This window comes from Gopherus flavomarginatus, chromosome 4 (assembly GCF_025201925.1).
Source record: "Gopherus flavomarginatus isolate rGopFla2 chromosome 4, rGopFla2.mat.asm, whole genome shotgun sequence".
In the NCBI taxonomy this organism is placed as follows: Eukaryota; Metazoa; Chordata; order Testudines; family Testudinidae; genus Gopherus; species Gopherus flavomarginatus.
In genome coordinates, this window is record NC_066620.1 from 64,963,828 (window position 1) to 64,978,575 (window position 14,748).

At 42.9% G+C, this 14,748-nt stretch overlaps 2 protein-coding genes across 7 annotated transcripts in view; both read left to right on the forward strand.

The window, feature by feature from the left end:
• The window catches only part of BTBD9 (BTB domain containing 9), a 369,159-nt gene that overhangs the window by 121,553 nt on the left and 232,858 nt on the right, over positions 1 to 14,748 (forward strand). The window lies entirely within an intron of this gene.
• Positions 10,601 to 12,609, forward strand: LOC127048732 (uncharacterized). Its single transcript, XM_050948611.1, has 2 exons — positions 10,601 to 11,129; positions 11,798 to 12,609. Exons 1-2 carry the CDS (start codon positions 10,607 to 10,609, stop codon positions 12,301 to 12,303), a joined length of 1,029 nt encoding a protein of 342 aa, XP_050804568.1. The 5' UTR covers positions 10,601 to 10,606; the 3' UTR covers positions 12,304 to 12,609.

Below are 14,748 nucleotides of genomic sequence, written 5' to 3' on the forward strand. Positions count from 1 at the left end.
GGAATTAAAATCGATTTTAGATACGCAACTTCAGCTACGGGAATAACGTAGCTGAAGTCGAATTTCTAAAATCGAGATACTCACCAGTCTGGACGGGGCGCCATCGATGTCCGCGGCTCTCCGCGTCGATTCCGGAACTCCGTTCGGATTGATGGAGTTCCGGAATCGATGTAAGCGCGCTCGGGGATCGATACACCGCGTCCAGACTAGACGCGATATATCGATCCCCGAGCAATCGATTTTAACCCGCCGATGCCGCGGGTTAGTCTGGACGAGGGCTTAAAGAGCTTGGCTTGTTTAGCCTAACCAAAAGAAGGCTGAGGGGAGATATGATTGCTCTATAAATATATCAGAGGGATAAATACCAGGGAGGGAGAGGAATTATTTAAGCTTAGTACCAGTGTGGACACAAGAACAAATGGATATAAACTGGCCATCAGGAAGTTTAGATTTGAAATTAGATGAAAGTTTCTAACTGTCAGAGGAGTGAAGTTCTGGAACAGCCTTTCAAGGGGAGCAGTGGGGGCAAAAGACATATCTGGCTTCAAGACGAAGCTTGATAAGTTTATGGAGGGGATGGTAAGATGGGATAGCCTAATTTTGGCAATTAAATGATCTTTGACTATTAGTGGTAAATATGCCCAGTGGCCTGTGATGGGATGTTAGATGGAGTGGGATCTGAGTTACTGCAGAGAATTCTTTCCTGGGTGTCTGGCTGGTGAGTCTTGCCCATATGTTCAGGGTTTAGCTGATCACCATATTTGGGGCTGGGAAGGAATATTCCTCCAGGGCAGATTGGTAGAGGCCCTGGGGGGGTGGGGGTGACCTTCCTCTGCAGCGTGGGCCACGGGTCACCTGCTGGAGGATTCTCTGCACTTTGCAGTCTTTAAACCATGATTTGAGGACTTCAGTAGCTCAGACATAGGTTAGGGGTTTGTTACAGGAGTGGGTGGGTGAATTTCTGTGGCCTGCATTGTGCCGGTGGTCGGACTAGACAATCGTAATGGTCCCTGCTGACCTTAAATTTTATGATTCTATGGATCAGCTTCACGTATACAGAAGTATTTTGGAAAAAAGCAGTGCAATCCCCCTCTCTTTTATCACTCCCTGGAAAGAATATATAAAAAGGAAGCTCTTTAAAAAGTACTGTGTTTCTGGAATTCAGTAAATGGGAACTACTGCTGAAAGTTGTGTGATGAACTCTGTATTAACACTTTGGTTTATCTCTGGCAAGGCATCAGTAGTAAGGTGATATTTTGATGGACATTACAAAGACACCGTTAAGATAGGTACAGACCAGAGAAATTAATTGGTGATTTATCTTTTAGCACATCAAAACCATTTATCTTTTAGCACATCAAAACCATAGGCTGTATTCCAAATTTAAAAGACAATATTATTACTAGCAAAACCTAATACTGGATATGCTATTAATGAATTTGTTCAGTTCTCCTGTTTGGTGCAGGGGAAGAAGAAATGACCTGTAGATGATATATTAATTGGGTATTGTTTCCAAGTTATTTGCTAGGTAATTTTCTTCATTTTAGCACTGACACTGAACTTTCATTAAGTTCTTTTCAGAATCTCTCTAGTAGTGAATGGACTTTTATTATTTAATTCAATAGTCTGAACTTGGTTGGTGTCACTAATAGTTTCTTAAAATGTCAAAGCATCTCTAGAGATTTTCCTTTTTAAGCTTTTTTGTCAAGCAGGTTATTTGAAAGTGTCTCTCTAAGGTATTAATTTGTTACTTAATTTTTTTTTATTTTTTAAAATGTTACAGTTGGTGTATTTATTCAGTGTCCCTTCAGTTGATGTGATATGTGAAAAGGAGCAGAGTTTGACTATGAAATGTGTAGAGAATGCTTAGTGGTAAAATGTGTTCAGGCATGTCCTGTTATGAAATTCTCAAGAGAAATCTTATATGTTGTTCAGAGAGAAAAAAAGTGGCATGTGTTGTTGAATTATCATCTCGTTTCCCCATAAAACAAAATGACTGAAGGAAAGATCGGGGAGAGGGATTGTGTACTGCTGACAGGTTCATTGCAGGTTCTTTTCTAATAATTTACATAAAATCTTCATGAGTTTTTGTTGCTTTAAATCAAAGGAAAAAGGAGTCTGATGTGGCTGCATCATTGACAGGCAGGGTCCTTCTAAGTTTTCCAGAATTTCAGGAAGATTGAGTGTCTCTACATTTGATTACTTTAGTCTCGACAGTCTCTCTCACTTTGGCTCCGTCAGCTGGCTTGTCAACTAGTAAACCCTGATAAAAGGAAAGAGTTCATCATTTCATCGAGAAACAGCTAGCTGGGAATGAAAAATAATAAAAAGGCCATCTGAGAAGTAAGAACCAGTTGTTTCCCACCTGCAAAAGTGTACTCTGATCTGATGCTGGTGTGCCATAATTAACCTCCTCCATAATTAACCTCCACCCAAAATCTCTTTGTTGCCCATCTCACATTCAGTTGCGGAGTTCTAATTCATAATGGAGCTTGGACTGCTTTTTCTCATTGCAATATGGAAGTGTGGAATCTCACTGTGGGGTACACTTAGAATTAGAAGCAGCAAGATCTGGCTTGCTGGCTGGTACAAGCAAGGTTTTAATCTAATAAATTAATAGTTGCCTGAAAAGGCTGGGAACCGTGCAGTAAAAGATGTTGATGTCTATGCTTGGTTTAATTTGTTACAATGAACAGAATGCAAACTCTGATCCTTGTAAACCGATCAGGAGTCAATAAGAGAAAAGAGAGACTATTTGTTTCTTTCTGTTTGCTTGCTCAGTTTCATTATTTGTAACTGTGTAAACCTTGGAGATGCTAATTATCCGTGTGTCCTGTGCTTAGAATTCACTTTCATAATAAATGGTCTAGACAAGAGCAGCCAACTCCATGTGAATAGTACTGTAAATGTAGGTAACTTGAGTTCTGTAGAAGATTATATGAAATAAACATAGAATATGGTAACCGTAAAATTCAGGGCTGTTGAACTAAAGTTAACTTGAAGCCCACCTGAGCTTCAGTATGCTTTGTGCTGGGCTTTATGTGCTATACTTATTCCTTGGCTTTTGTAGTTGACAGAATTTTACATTGTACCCTCAGCAGAATTGGAATACTAAGAATCTCAACACAATGTGAGATTTTTTCAGAATGATGCCCCTCTGAGGAGGGTTTCTCCTTTTGTCAGCATCGTTTTGCATGGTGTTTTTTCCTTCATCTTGTTACTTTGGCCCCTCAGAAAAGATGTCCAGCTGTCAGAGATGGTGTCAGAGTGGAGTTGTATTGTAAGTAATCCCTACTGAAAGTTGTCCTTGATTTTTTGCTTCCTTGCTTCCTCAGCACTATACTAACTTGTTCCTGTCTGTTACATTTGTTTATTCTTCCTCTGGTGCCTTTTCACTGGCATAAGGATACCACTGGACTTTGAATGAGCTCAGATACAATTTCAGAATATAACTTTTTAAAGTTTTTTTTCCTCCTGGTTGAAACTATTTGTTTCTTATGCCTTTTGGTGCTTTGATTGAGAAGTCCATTGAGCCTAGTCTTGGCTCTTTGATCCAGTTACTGGTAGCTGAGCTTAAGCAACATGCTGTATAGACTGGCTCAAATTCTACACCAAGGGTCGGCAACCTTTGGCACATGGCTCGTCAGGATAAGCACCCTGGCTGGCCAGGCCAGTTTGTTTACCTGCTGCATCCTCAGGTTCAGCCGATCACGACTCCCACTGGCTGTGGTTCGCCACTCCAGGCCAATGGGGACGGCGGGAAGCGGTGTGGGCTGAGGCAGGTAAACAAACTGGCCCCGCCTGCCAGGGTGCTTACCCTGGCGAGCTGTGTGCCAGAGGTTGCCGACCCCTGTTCTACACCATTAGTTAATGGGATGTATTTCGCTGACTTGTTTAACTATCAGCAGAACTCTTTCTGTGGCATCGCTTTGGTGCAGTTTAACTAAAAATATTCATTGGCTTTTGCCTAAGACATTTGGTTTACAGTGTTTAATCTGGTTCCTTCCACTTACTGTTATAAGAATCATTGACAGAAGTTCCTAGCAATGACCGCTCTCGAGTCAGTTATTTTAAAACTCTGTCAACGGAAACTTATTTTTGTAATTTACGTTTTAAAACCAGAGTTTTTTGGATGATCAGATTTAGCTTGATAATAAAGCTGGTGATGAACAGTTTTGTCTGCATGATTTAATTTGTGCAGAATTTTTGTTTTAGTTTTGAGTAGTGCACTGTATCCTGATGGAACCTAAAAGATATTCTTCTCTTATTCTCATTTTAAATTCCCCACCCTACATCAGTGTGTGTTTCACCTACAGTCCTTCCCTCTGAAGAGGACTAGACAGGCTAGCTTTCAAAATTACTCCTCAGTCATATTTTTGGAGATGCTGATGTTAAAGATTTATCTCTTCCCAAGGGCTAAACATCATGCTTCTATGGCAGTCTTGGTCTTCGGTGCAAGAAAAACAAACCCAGATCTCCTGCATTATAGTACAGGACAGAGCTATTAGGCCGTCAGATCAAACTGGTATTTTTATGTTTAAACATTTTTTATACCTCTCTGATTTTTTGAAATAGCATTTTATTGTGTTGAGTTCCTAGAAAGTTATGTATAGATTCATGCATAGAGAAGAGGGAGAGAACACGAGATAACAGGATTATGGAATGACTGAAACCTTTTTTAAATAAGAGAAGCAATGACTACTCATCCTGTTGGAAGGAATTAATTCAGTAAAATACTGATATTTCTTTTATTGTCTGACTATTGCTATCAATATACAATGTGTAATTTGTAAATAAGACTTACTAATGAATACTCAGTCATTTTTTAAGGAATGTAAGAAAAGATGAGATCTCTTAGCCTGTGAATTTTTTTATATATTGCTATTTGTGATGTATGTTATTTCCAGTAAGCATACAGTACGTCATGTCTGAAGTTCTAGACATTAGAGGCTCACATTACACATGCATGCATCCAGTGAAGTGGGTTTTAGCCCCCGAAAACTTGTGTATCTATTAAAGCAATATTAAAGATCGTTACATTAAAAATGACAATGAAAAAGTTTCTTGCTACTGTAACTTCTTTTTTGTGTCTGCTGTTTCTTAGAAATGTTGATGGACATTCTGCAGACACAAAGCATATGACATGTTCATGCTTAAGTCTAACTTTAAATAGAAAAATTAAGTTGACTTCATTCAAATGCAGACTGTGTGTATATACTTAAATTTCTGTGATATTCTGTTATTTTTATCAGTATTTAAGGGATTTGGAGGATTGAGCCTATGTTTTAGGACATGACGATTTAGACTGTAACTTCTTTTTTGTGTCTGCTGTTTCTTAGAAATGTTGATGGACATTCTGCAGACACAAAGCATATGACATGTTCATGCTTAAGTCTAACTTTAAATAGAAAAATTAAGTTGACTTCATTCAAATGCAGACTGTGTGTATATACTTAAATTTCTGTGATATTCTGTTATTTTTATCAGTATTTAAGGGATTTGGAGGATTGAGCCTATGTTTTAGGACATGACGATTTAGACTGAGACTATCTTTGCATTGAAATAAGTTAATTAATAGAGAACGTGCACTCTATGCATCCATAAATCATATACAACCTTTTTAATACCTAACATTTGGATGTTTTTCTGGTTCCACATATGTTTGAAAATGGATTATTGGTAGGGCTCCATGTCTATCTGTCAGAAAGTCATGGAATTCGTGACTTCTGCAACCTCTGTGACTTTTGCAGCAGCCAGTGTGGCTGAGCCCAAGGCCTCCACGCAGCTGGCATCGGGGACAGCTGCTCAGGCAGTCCCAGGGATAGCCACACTGGCCACTGCTGGAGCAGTTCTGCATCCAGCCACTCAGACAGCCCCACACCGAGACGGACTGGCTGCTGCTGGAGCTGCCCCGGGGCCAGCTGCTCTGGCCACTACTTGGGCAGCCCCAGGCAGCTGGCCCCGGGGACTGCCCAAGCGGTGGCCAGGGCAGCTGCTCCCAGGACCGCCTAAGCAGCGGTCTCAGAGGTGGCAGGAGCAGTGGCAGGTGGGCAACATGGGGGCTGCCGGAGCAGCTGCTGCTTGGCGGGCCTGAGCAGCTGGTGCTGTTGCCCCCCCCCCAACCCTTCCCAGAGCAATTTCTCCCCGAGGGCACCTCCAAGTAGCTCTCCTACTGAGCAGCGGCTCCCCCTGGGGCCTGCCCCCAGATCCCCCAGTTCCTCCCAGCAGCAGCCCCCCAACTAAGATTTTGTCAAGGGTATTTATAGTAGAAGTCATGGACAGGTCATGGGCAATAAACAAAAATTCACTGCCTGTGACCTGTCTATGCTTTTATTAGAAATACCTATGACTAAATCGTGGCCTTAATTATTCGAAATCATCCCATACTCCTTCCCAAATGTTACATGTTTTAACGTGAAATGAGTACAGCTATAAATTTGTATGTCTTGGATGTACTTTAATTTAAGAGTCAATTTGCTGGTACTCAATAGTTGCTGTGCATTCTGGTTTTAAATGTGTTTTTACACAGCAACAATAGAAGTGAAGCCTCCCACTATTCTTGCTTGCAAAGCATAGAAAAAGGAATGATTGCTTATACTGGCACAGCCCAAGGATTTGAGTTCATTCCTTACAATTAGGCCCCTGAATTTTGAAATTGCAGTGAGAAGAACATTGGGGTATTTGCATGAAGCAAGTGAACACAACAAAGTATCTTTGCTTCTTTTTTTCTCCATCCAACCCTGCTATAATATGTGACTTTTCCGAGGGGAACAGTTTCCCCAGACCGTAATTTGTTTGGTTTCTTTTACAATGAATCAGGGCTACGTGGCTAAATGGTTTCACTCTGGGTACTGCATGTTTGATATTACTCTCCACCACCCAATTTCCTCTTTTTTAATAACACCCTTTAATAAGTATTATTATTATTATAAGCTTTTTATAATGTGCCATACAACACCATTGTGCAAAGTGTGAAACGACTATTTGAAATACAATACAGCTTTCTGTAGCCCTAAAATGAAGTCTATAGGCAGAAAACATGAACTCTGTCATGAATTAGGGATAAACTTTACAAATATATTTTCATGTAGGCCAACAGGTCGTCTGTGGAGTTTTCCAGAGCTTTCAGTTAACCTACATTGTTGCTGAATATGATTGTAATTGACTGTTCTGTATAGTCCATGTGTTTTTGAAAAGAGTAGTTAAGTGCCACAGGCAGAAATTTTTTCTTGGTATTTATAGCTGAGTGCTCGGCGTCTTTTTGTGGGGAGGAATATTTCCCTGGAAGGCATATTTTGAAGGCGCTATGTAGTTTTCAGTTAAGGTCCTCTCGCCTTTATTCACTTCCCCCTACAGTTTTTAATTTGGGTTGCACTTAAATTTTTTGACACAAACCAATCTTGCACATTGACGTCAGGGTCTCAGGTTGATCTAGAATGGATCTGTCCTTTGCTCTCACCTCTGGCTCATACAGCCACCTTTTACTACCACAGGTTGAAGAAGATTTTCACTGAAAAGTCTTTACAATAGTTAAGTGCTTCAAGTCACTCGTAAAAAGAAATGTAGTCCACAATGCTACTTTATGTATTCTTCTTGGTATCTGTTCTATACCTGTTTGTGCCTTCTAGATTGTAATCTTCAGGGCATAGCCTTTCTCATTTGTTTTGAAATGTGTGTACTTTTTCTACTGTCAATCTCTGATCCTAAATAATACTAATTTACATTTTTAGCATTTACTTGAACAAAGAGGGATTCATGATTTACCTGTACCTGATATTAAATTATTTTTCTAGATAGTATAATGTAAAATTTTAAAATGACACATTCTGAATAATTTCCATAAACATCTTACTATTAAGAAACAAAGAACTGTAGATGATAGAGATGGGAGGGGCATGGGAGAGGGAATGTGTAAGCCACCAAACTCTTGCAAGCAAAAATAGTAATTAAAAAATACTTAGTTATAGAGCTGGGTCCCAGGAAATTAAACAGCATCTGGTCTAATATTTAGATATAATAGCAACTAGTTTGGACCGTAAAAATAAGTAGATATAGTATCTTACAGTAGATTGTCTCGAGAGCTTTTTGGTTTGAGGTTGATAATTGATCATTTCTGGTAACAGCATGCTGAAGAACAATCATTGGCCTAGTCTACACTGGGGATAAGAGGGGGGGAAATCGATCTAAGATACGCAACTTCAGCTACGAGAATAGCGTAGCTGAAGTTGGCATATCTTAGATTGACTTAGAATCACTTACTTCATGTCCTCGTGGTGCGGGATCGACAGCTGCCGCTACCTCGTCGACTTTGCTTCTGCTCTCACCGACCTGGAGTTCAGCAGTCGATGGGAGAGCAATTGGAGATCGATTTATTGCATCTACAATCCGGCGGGTAGTGTAGACGTACCCATTGTGTCAGTAAACACTGTATCCTGAATCTCCTCTTCCTCAGAACCTAATCTGATTCTCCTCTTTTCTGCACCCTCTCAGTTTCACATCATGAGTTGGAAATGACCCATTAAGTCATCCTGCCCATTCCTAGCAGACTGAAGCAGGATTGTTTCCTACAATATATTCCTTTAGTGGAGTTTCAAATAACTCTGTTTATAGGACTTTCATGACTATCCTAGTACAGTGTTATAGATTTTACTATTAATAACTCTTTTGTGAATTAATATTTTCCTTTCTTTCATTTCATTCCATTAGGGGTTTCCCCTGAGGTACAATCAAGACTAAGGCAGGAGTGGCTAACCTGAGCCTGAGAAGGAGCCAGAATTTACCAATGTACATTGCCAAAGAGCCACAGTAATACATCAGCAGTCCCCTATCAGCTCCCCCCGACCCCAGCTCCCAGTGCCTTCCATCCACCAGCAGCCCTGCTAATCAGCGACTCTCCCTCTCTCCCAGCACCTCCCAATCAGCTATTTCGTGATGTGCAGGAGGCTCTTGGGGGGGAAGGAGGAGGAGCGACAATACGGCAGGCTCGGGAGGGGGCGGGAAGGGGTGGAGTGGGGGCAGGGCCTGTGGCGGAGCCAGGGGTTGAGCAGTGAGCAAACCCTGGCACATTGGAAAGTTGGTGCCTGTAGCTCCAGCCTCAGAGTCGGTGCCTATACAAGGAGCTGCATAGTAACTTCTGAAGAGCCACAGATTGGCCACTCCTGCCCTAAAGACTTCCTGCTTGGTGTTTATACCCTGCAAGATACTTGTTGACTGTTTTTATATCCTTCCTTAAAAATCTGGTTAAATCCTAGCCCGTTTCAAAGTGGGCAGTAATGTAGTGCTAACAGCCATAGTGTAAAGTACTGACAAATACTGAAAACTCCAGGAAATTGGGCTTTTTAGGTTTTAATTTATTTAAGGAAAAATATCGCTAAACAAGTGCTGGCATTTCTGCAGAATGAAATGTGTCCTAATTATCTCATGACAGTGACCTTCCTCCATACTAAACTCTGGCCTGAAATTACAGCTGCAATTCTTTAATAAAAAATAAATAACCAACTGCTAAATTAAAAATGCAGGCTCCAGATGGAAGATTTCGTGACTAAGCTACATTTTTGTTATGATATGCAGAAGATGGAGCCTCTGAGTAAGGCTGTTGTCCTTTCAGAAGTCTTGTATGTGCTAATGGATTGAGGAGAGTTACTACAACAATCACTCAAGGGTTAAAATAAATAATCAGGACCTATAATTGATTTTTACCACTGAAGCTTCCGATATTTACTATTTTTGAATATGTTTATTATTTTTTATTTTAATCTTCTGCTGTGAGGTTTATTGAACTGGGAGCAAGTACTAACACTTTCTAGAATCCGTTCAGATCTCCATTTCCAGCAATTTAATTTTACTTTGTAATTAATAGATGTGATAGTAAATGGATATAAATAGGAAATAAAAGAGAAAATATCATTGAACTGAAATAATAATGAAATAACGGTTCCAATATTCATGTCTATTATGTAGAAAGCAAAAATATGGATATGTACTCATGTTCACTGTACTCCATGACTCCTGTGTGTTCAGTTCATGCTGAAATAATTATCAGTATTAATTTGTTCTTTTGTTCTCTTGAGAGACAGTAATCATATTTGGCCATTTATAAAGAACTACAGCTGAAGTAATTATGCCACCAGGTTCTGCTGCTCCGTTTGCTCTCATTTTGCCCCCTTTCTTAAGTCTTCTGTTGTCTGAGACGATTCCCAAGTCTTCTCCACTTGGACTGAGGGCTTGGCTACACTGGAGAGTTGCAGCGCTGGTGATGGGGTTACAGCGCTGCAATTCAGTCTGTGTCCACACTTGCCAAGCACAGCCAGCGCTGCAACGCCCTGGCTGCAGCGCTGGCTGTACACCTGATCTGCTTGGGATGTAGCGTTTCCAGCGCTGATGATGCAGCGCTGCTCATCAAGAGTGGCCACCAAAAGCGCTTTTATTGGCCTCCAGGGTAATAGGAGGTATCCCAGCATACCTTTTCAGCCACTCTGCTCATCATTTCACACTCCACTGCCCTGGGCTCAAGTGACCCGCCCTTTAAATGCCCTGGGAATTTTAAAAATCCCCTTCCTGTTTGCCAGGTGTGGAGTGCAGTCAATCAATCAATCAATCACTGACCATGCCGCCATGCCCCAAACGAGCCCCAGCATGGAGCACTTGTGAGCTGCAGGACCTCATCAGCGTTTGGGGTGAGGAAGCTGTGCAGTCACAGCTGCACTCCAGCCATAGAAATTATGATACCTATGGGCAGATATCAAAGTCCATGCTGCAGAGGGGCCATGAACGGGACGCATTGCAGTGCAGGGTTAAAGTAAAGGAGCTGCGGAGTGCCTATTGCAAAGCCCATGAGGGAAACCGCTGCTCAGGAGCTGCCCCCACGACCTGCCGTTTTTACAAGGAGCTGGATGCCATACTTGGGTGTGACCCCACTGCCAATCCGAGGACCACGATGGAGAGTTCAGAGCAGGGAGAAGAGGGGAAGGGTGTAGAGAAAACTGAGAGTGAGGCTACTGGTGTGGAGGGAGACACCCCGGAGTCCCAGGAGGCACGCAGCCAGGAGCTCTTCTCAAGCCAGGAGGAAGCTAGCCAGTCGCAGCAGCTGGAACTTGTTGGTGTAGAAGAAGCAGAGGAGCGGGTTCCCAGTAAGCAGCTTTTATTTTAAGGATGGAAATGTTTTGGGAGAGGAGGGGGAGGTTATGGCTGCATGCATGCATGCATGCCTAGATGTGGAATAGCCCATTGATTTGGTCTATCACGTCTCAGTAATCGGCCTCGGTAATCTCTTCAAAAGTTTCAGCCAGAGCGTGGGCAATGCGCTTGCGCAAGTTTATAGGGAGAGCCACCGTGGTCCTTGTCCCAGTCAGGCTAACGTATCCGCGCCACTGTGCCACGAGGGGTGGGGGAACCATTGCTGCACACAGGCAAGCTGCATAGAGATCAGGGCGGAATCCACATTGCTGTAGAAGACCCTCCCGCTCTTCCCAGGTAACACGCAGCAGCGATATATCTGGGAGTAGAAAATCCTGTTGAAAATATAGGGATAGTGTTCAGCGCACTTTCCCCCCAGCTGCTCTCTGCTTTCCCCAATGCACAGAAACCCCGGTGAGCCCTGACTCAAGCAACTCCCCTTCCCAGGTGAGTCGCGGCAGAAACACTCACCCCATTACTCACCATGTCTTTGCTGCTGTGGCCTCTCTGTGCTATGTTTGCTATGTGTAAATGATGCTACAAATAGTCTACAAACTCCTTCGCTGTGATTATAAACAATGCAGCCTCTGTATTAAATGTTTCTATTTCTGTCTTTTTAAAGTGTCCTTGAATCCTCCAGCCCTATCACAGCCTGCTGAAAGACTACAGAACTTGAGGCGGAAACCAAGGAAAAGCAAAGAAGATTTGGTGAAAGCAGTTATGAATCAGTATACCAGAGAGAATAAGAGGCTGCAGGACTGGAGAGAGAAAATGCATCAGTGGAGGGAAACACAAAGCAGGAGAAAGGAATTGGCTATCAAGAAAAGCAGAAAGCAGCTGATAAGCCTCCTGGCGCGCCAAACGGACTGTATGCAGTCACTTGTAGCCATGCAGGCAGATCACTACCGTGCTAACCCCTCCTCCCCCAAAGCTCTCTCCCTTGTGCCCCAGTGTTTGCTCAAAACCCCTTTCTCCAGCGGCCTGGTTCTTACCACCACCAGCTGCCCCCAACACCTGTACGTTCACCTACCAGCCCTGAGAACTACGACCCTTACCCTATGCACTCAACCCCTGTCACCATGCAGCATATTAATCCTGAAGTGCAGCAGGCATTGCACAGCAATCTAGGCAGGACATATTCAAACCTCTGAATGTACAGTTCAGCACCCTACCCCCTGCCCTTTTATGTACTGTATTTTGAATAAATGATTTCTTGGCTTTTAAAACAGTTTTTATTATTGCAGAAAGTGAAACATACTGTACCCTAAGGGAAAAACAGGCACTGCAAATCATTGTAACCACTGCACTTCACTCCGGTGCAAGGCACCAAACATTACTGTTGGCTTTCAGCCTCAAATTTCTCCCTTAAGGCATCCCTAATCCTTGAAGCCCTGTGCTGGGTCTCTCTAGTAGCCCTGCTCTCTGGCTGTGCAAATTCAGCCTCCAGGCTTTGAACCTCGGAGGTCCACTCCTCACTGAACGTTTCACCCTTCCCTTCACAAATATTATGGAGGGTACAGCACGCGGATATAATAGCGGAGATGCTGCTTTCCCCCAAGTCTAGCTTCCCATAAAGACACCTCCAGCGTCCCTTTAAACGGCCGAAAGCACACTCCACAGTCATTCTGCACCGGCTCAGCCTGTAGTTGAACCGGTCCTTGCTCCTGTCAAGCTTCCCTTTATATGGTTTCATGAGCCATGGCATTGAGGGGTAAGCGGGGTCTCCAAGGATCACAATGGGCATTTCGACGTCCCCTACTGTGATCTTGTGGTCTGGGAAAAAAGTCCCGGCCTGCAGCTTCCTGAATAGGGCACTGTTCCGAAAGCTGCGTGCATCATGCACCTTTCCAGGCCATTCTGTGTAAATGTCAGTGAAACGCCCACAGTGATCCACAAGTGCTTGGAGAACCACAGAGAAATACTCCTTCCAATTAATGTACTCGGATGCCAGGTGGGGTGGTGCCGGAATAGGAATATGCGTCCCATCTATCGCCCCTCCACAGTTAGGGAAACCCATTTGTGCAAAGCCATCCACAATGTCCTCCACGTTCCCCAGAGTCACGGTTCTTCTTAGCAGGATGTGATTAATGGCCCTGCAAACTTGCATCAACACTATTCCAACGTATCAGAGGGGTAGCCGTGTTAGTCTGGATCTGTAAAAGCAGCAAAGAATCCTGTGGCACCTTATAGACTAACAGACGTTTTGGAGCATGAGCTTTCGTGGGTGAATACCCACTTCGTCAGACTATTCCAACGGTCGACTTTCCCACTCCAAACTGATTCGCGACCAATCGGTAGCTGTCTGGAGTTGCCATCTTCCAGATTGCAATAGCCACCCGCTTCTCCACTGACAGGGCAGCTCTCAATCTTGTGTCCTTGCGCCGCAGGGTGGGGGCGAGCTCCTCACATAGTCCCATGAAAGTGGCTTTTCTCATCTGAAAGTTCTGCAGCCACTGCTTGTCATCCCAGACTTGCAGGATGATGTGATCCCACCACTCAGTGCTTGTTTCCCGAGTCCAAAGGCGGCGTTCCACAGTGCTGAGCACATCCGTTGCTGCCACAAGCAATTTAGTGTCTTGTGCGTCAGGCGAATCAATATCATCGTCTGACTCCTCACTGTCACTTTGGAGCTGAAGGAATAGCTCAGCTGCCAAACTTGATGTGCTGGCAACATTCATCAGCAAGGTCCTCAGCAGCTTGGGCTCCATTTCTAACAGAAATCACCCTGCAGACTCACAATGGCGCCAAACTGCTGGGATGTGTAGCGATGCAGCACGGGGCATTGGGACAGGAAGCGGAATGACCCGCACCCTTCCGTCCCCTTCCCACAACCCACAGCGCCAAAATGGGACGAGATGCTCTGTGGGATAGCTGCCCACAATGCACCACTCCCAACAGCGCTGCAAATGTGGCCACACTGCAGCGCTGGTAGCTGTCAGTGTGGCCACACTGCAGCGCTGTCCTTACACAGCTATACGAAGACAGCTGTAACTCCCAGCGCTGCACAAATATAAGTGTAGCCATACCCTGAGGTGTTAAACCTCTTTACTAGAGCTGGTTGAAATTTTTAGTACAAAATGATTTATTGAAAAATGTCTTCTTTAAGAAAATGAAAATTTTAATGAAAATAGTCATTATCAACATTTTCTGTTTCACAAAACTGTCTGCAGCATCTGCATTAAAATTTTATCAATCATTTTCTAAATTGTTATTGAAATTTTTAATTTACTAAAAATGCATTTTCACATGAGTCACAATGGAAGGAGTTAAACTTATTTAAACATAGTGTTATATCACAGGTTCACTAATAGGTTTAAAAGACCAAAACAAAAGAGTATACATCACATTTAAAATAAGTGAGTGGGGACAGAACTGAAGTAGGTAGTATTAGTCAGGCAGGCCCATTGTGTGAAAGAATATATAGACTAAGATTTTATTATATTTAAATGTATACTGTAGAAGAGTGTTGTAGGTTTGTTTTTGTTTGGGTTGGGTTTTTTGGGGGGAAGGGGTGATATTGGATTTAATTTACCGTTTGTCCACAAATACGCTTATACTTAGATATAAGCAATT